At 45.9% G+C, this 5,205-nt stretch overlaps 1 protein-coding gene across 1 annotated transcript in view; it reads right to left on the reverse strand.

Annotated features, from left to right (window-relative positions):
• The window catches only part of ZC3H12D (zinc finger CCCH-type containing 12D), a 9,380-nt gene that overhangs the window by 3,838 nt on the left and 337 nt on the right, over positions 1-5,205 (reverse strand). The window contains exons 1-3 of the mRNA XM_010288376.1: positions 5,154-5,205; positions 1,622-1,761; positions 345-579 (exon numbers count right to left, since the gene is read on the reverse strand). The exon at positions 5,154-5,205 is cut by the window's right edge and continues 337 nt beyond it. Of these exons, the coding sequence (XP_010286678.1) occupies positions 345-579; positions 1,622-1,761; positions 5,154-5,205 (427 nt within the window). The remainder of the gene's footprint in view (positions 1-344; positions 580-1,621; positions 1,762-5,153) is intronic.

The following is a 5,205-nucleotide window of genomic DNA, read 5'->3' on the forward strand; positions in this document are numbered from 1 at the left end:
AGATAGCCAGCCTTCTCTCATAGATTTAATTCTGTTTCTTGCAGGAAATAGAAATTAAAAGATACCAAGCCTTGAGTTAACATCCCAGTTTGGATTTGCAAGAAGCAAAACTGGTGACTAACGCTGCCACTCAAACAGAGAAGTTCATTGAAGAGTGACATGGGGAGTTTAAGACCAAAGCTGAAGGAGCAGGAACTAAATAAATTAAATAAGAAAAGCTGCAGTAAATTCATTTCAGAAAAAGGCTCGCGTACTCTGCTACCGGTGGAAGGTGCATTGATGTTGGAGATGACTTGGCCCATAATGTTTACATTCAAGATTGTTTAACAACAACTGTCTCTTACCTGTTACTGACAAAAGAGTACATGAGTAGTCGCTGCTCAATAAACCATTTCCACTCGGGGTTTTCATTCTGGAGATCCCGGTAATGGTCATTGGAAACAATGACTCCATCTTTTTCATAAGCGACTTTCACTATATAGCGATCATCGTAGCAAACTACCCTCTTGCCTTTCACCTTCCGGGATGGGGTGTACACAAGGATCGATTGCTTTTCAAGCTCTTCAAGAATGTGCTGGTCTGGTGGCGTGGTTGGCAGAAATAGAAGGGGGAAAAAACATCTTTTAAAAAAATAAATCAATTAATAATGACCAGGTCTCAATCGTGCTAGAAACCTACAGGAATCCAAAGGAGCTCCAGCTCTTTAGGCAACTTAAAGCGGTGAGATTTTGAAATGCGCTGATACCTGGTGGTTATTTGGCTACTTGAAAACTAGGTCTTTTACAACAGCATCTAACCTTAAAATTTGAGATACCTTTTTTAAGTCTTATCTACAGAAGGATGGTTTGACTCCTACACCAGAGATATGCTGAGCCCCTGTAGTCCCCTTTTTACCTCGCTAGATGCTAGAAGGCTCATAACCAGCCCTGGTATGAGTGTTACTGGGAGGTAAAATGTGCCCTTTTAAAATAAAAAACCAACCAAACAAACAAAGTTCTTGTGCTGCCGTCGAGGACACTCTGGCTTCTTGCTCATCTGCAGCTGTCAAGCTGCTGGCAAGAATCTGGCAGATCTATTTCCATACAAACTAACCTCATCTGCAGCTGTCAAGCTGCTGGCAAGAATCTGGCAGATCTATTTCCATACAAACTAATGACATACTCCACATAATTCAGATGGTGCATTACCTTCTCCTAGAAGAGGAACCCATGCAGCTCCTGTACCAGGGTAACAAATAATAGTCACGCAGTAGCAACCGCTTTCAGATACTGCTGCCTTTGGATGAAGTGTGAAACGGTGTCGTCACCTCCTGGCTGGCCTCGAAAGCTCTGCAGCCTCATTGCGAGCTGACAGACTCACTCTTTAACTAACTCAGCTGGCAGCAACTTGTGCTTCTAAAGCAGAAAGCTCAAAGCAGTGTAAGAAAGCCCTTGAATGCAGATTTAGGGGCTAGCCAGGAGTGTGAGGCAATAAATTAATGGCTAATTTAAGTGATGGAAACCTGACACGGAACTTGCACTGTGCTTGTCTTTACGGGGCAAAGCCATACTGGAGTCTTCACACCCGCTGTCTCCAAACTGCATCTAACGGTTGCCAAATTACACCCAGGATGGTGACCTACCTGCAATTGGACTGTCTTGTCGAGAGGGCTCCTTTCTCCAGAGTGGGACAAAAACCTTGATGTACGTGTGCCCCCTTTCTCGAAACCAGTCCACTGCCAGCTGGATCCCCCAGCAGGAGAATACCTCTTTGTTTCCATGACTGTGGGGAGGGGAAGAAAAAAAAAAAAAAAAAAAAAGAAAAAGAAAAGAAAAAGGAGGAGGATGGTGAGGCAAAGCTTTCAAGAAGCTTAGAGTTCTCTCTAACTGAGCCAGTGATGAAAAGGCAAAACAAACAGTTTTTGTGTCATGTACCAGTTTCCAGGAAAACAACCTGTCCTGGTTGGTCAGATACAAACACCTCCTCCAGCAGAACCAGAAACTTGTTATCTGAAGCAGTTTGGACACTTAAAACAGAGGTGTCCCATCCCCCATTTCTATGACCTGTCTGCTACCCAAGCCTGTTGCTTCCATCTGTGTCTGGATGGATGTCCTGGTTTCAGCCAGGATAGAGTTAATCACTACCTCTGCATAAGGAAACAAAAATAAACTCTACACAAAGTCCTAAAATGGATAAACACCCTCGCAGTATCTACAGAAACCTCATCCTTGTACTTTGAGCTTTCTGGATAATCATCACCATAGTCTCACTCAGGCTTTCACCTCTGCAAAACATACTTGTGAATTACTCTCTCGGTTACTACACCTATCTGCAGCGATGGACAAGTCAGGGACAATGCTGCCATCTTAAATGCCTCTCTCCCCACCATGCCCCAGGAATTCAAGTCTAGGTTCTGCCTACATCAGCCTGATAACCAAAGCTCCATCTTACACCCAAAAAAAGTTTGAGCGCTGGCATGGTGACCACAGATGAAAGATGGTGCAGTTTGGAGGGAGAAAACCGGTTGTTTATTAATGGCTACCCAGGCAATAGGAAGTCTTAAAAAAAATCAACAAAAAACCCAACACTAATAATAAATGGTCTGAAGTGCTCGACACATCTAATCTCCATCCTAGAGCAACTGTTTTGTTTGGTTTTAAAGGACAGGATCTACTCAGGATAGGTAGAAAGTCACCTGGACAGGTGGATGGGAAAGGCAGGTGACTTTTTCAGATAACTGCCTTTAAAAGGAAGACTAGGTGCATCTTTAATGCCACAACTCAAACAAATTTCAACAGCAGCCTTCTTTAACATAAATATACATCATAGATATAACCTCGTCACCTTTAGGAAAATGATTCCAGATGTATCTCCAGTGCAGAAGGTAAAGCACTCAAGCACAAGTGATTTGGCCAAAAGGACATGCAGAACAAGCAAGAAGGGGCACCTGAAATTGTTTCTCAGCATTATCACTTCATCCAGGTGCTGCTATACTGCTGCAGCCAAACCTGGGGAACGTGTACCTAAAAGAGTATGTACCCACATGGTGCGCTGCAGCGTCGACACACTGAAACACCATGTCTGCCCCGCAACGGAGCAGGGGCTTTAAAACTTTTCATTCTCCTGTGTGGTGAATTTGTGTTGCCTGACAACAGATTGGCTGCTGTCAGTCACCTTTCACAGGACACCCACGCACCCCTGTAGTCTGTGGACTGTAACTGATCTGTCGTAACTTAGTCCCATCGCTCTCCGTCCTGTCAGTAACAGGGTACCTTGCACCTGGGTCACAGATGGGCAGGGCCCATCTCTCAGAAAAGAAAGCAGCACTTTGGCCCGGCTCTGACTCCAGCAATTAATCCGTAATTAGCACGGAGTGGTTGCTTTTCAAATGGTGCAATCCTAGCCCCTTTGAGAAGTTTATTCAAAACAACTCCTTTTGAAAACTGCAAATGGCCCCACCTCCACCTGGTCATGGCCCAGCATCAGCCACAGCTTTGGCAGAAGGCAGAGAGCCAAACGCAGGACTCTGCTGGCCCAGGGAAAGGCCTCTGTACCTATCACACCTTAAAAACTAGGAGTAAGTGCAAGCACTAGACTAGATAGCCTCCTCGGGAGGCAGCGAATAGGGTTATGACAGTTCCCTTTTTATTTAACACAACTTGATTTGTTTTTTTCCCACTAGCCTTGCTAAACCGTCCTGCCCACTTCCCATGGATGGGCTGGCAGATGGCTAAGTAAGTTCCTCATTACCTCTGATGTAATGCAAAGTGTACACACAAAGTGTACTGAGACCCCTGACTGGTGGGACTGGCTGAAGGCAAGGTTATTTTCCACTCGGTTTCTGTGGACAGGCTGATTGACAATTGGAGGCTACGAGATCACTCACTCGCTCTGTTGCCCTGGGGCTTATGCATCCTTTCCAAAACCTTGCGCTCCGCAATGGGCCCTCACCGCCAGCTCTGAAATGGTCCAGAAACAGCAGTCCCAAGACAGAAATACAAATGCTCGAAACGCTTTTCTCCACACAGGCAACAGCCTCTCCAATCTTCAACTTTTTGACAGCTTCATCATCCCTAAACTGCTGCGTCTCTGCTGACTGAGGAACCCCTCGCTTTGGCTGGGATTTCTCCCTTCATCCAGAAGATGGCATAGTTTGCTCAGTCTCCAGTTGCTCTGGATGTTCTTGTCCCCTTTGCCCTCTAACCAGCGGGGAGGTGGTCTCATCTCACCTCACACCAAAGCTAACTGAAGGAGGAAGCCCTCCTCCACCCTGTCCCAACCTGCGAGGACAGGCTGGACCATGCTGAGCGGGAAGGGAAGTTAACTGGGAAAACCGGTGGGTAGCCAGTGCGTCCTGGACTCTGGACTGCCGGGGCCTCTGGCTGTTCATATTGCTTGGGTAAACAGAGGCCAACGCGCTGCTGTCTTTGGACTTCCCATCCACATGGTCGTGCCAGGCTCCCCATCAGTAAGAGTGCTTGCACGGTGTCGGGACACTGCTTAGGAAATGCAATTGGCCAGGATGGGTTGCTATGATATTTCCCAGAAACAGAATTAAGGAAGAAATGAGACTATTTAGTACAAAAGTCAACTATTGATTTACTGATATTTCCATAAAAATGAAGCCAAACTGAAACCCAACAAAGATACACAAGCCAGGAACATCGCTGGGGTTTACTTGCAAGCCAAAATAGCACAACCGTGATGTTGTTAGGAACCACAGCCACCCATCTTTATTTTCCCTCTCCTTCTTAGGTTAGTTGGCTGTTTTGTCTATCTGGTCACCATTTTTTCCTGGAAACACCTCGGCATACAGATTTAGAAATCCTAGGTACCCGTTTGAAAAGGCAGAGAAACATCAATGGTGAACTAAAAGGGAGTGGGAGGGAGCTGCTGAATCGTACCGCCACCAACAGTAGTGGTTAGGTAGCTGTTGACTTAGAAAAGGTCAAAATGCAGAGCGAGCCAGTGATTGCATCTGGAGCACGTATTTATGGGCATAGAGAGAGCAGGACACTAGAAGCTGTGCCGTAGCCAAACAGGAATAAGCGGTGGTTCGTATATCATACCTCAATGCACCCCTCACCTGGAGAAAAAAAACGTACTTCAAGCCATCAGCTTTAAATGCAGAATCTTCAGAGGAAGAGAGATCTCTTTTAGGAGAAGGAGCTTACCTCATTGCAACATTGCTGCCGTCGATCACGATGGGTCTCAAGTGATCGGAAG

This window comes from Phaethon lepturus, unplaced genomic scaffold (genome assembly GCF_000687285.1).
Source record: "Phaethon lepturus isolate BGI_N335 unplaced genomic scaffold, ASM68728v1 scaffold39115, whole genome shotgun sequence".
NCBI lineage: Eukaryota > Metazoa > Chordata > Aves > Phaethontiformes > Phaethontidae > Phaethon > Phaethon lepturus.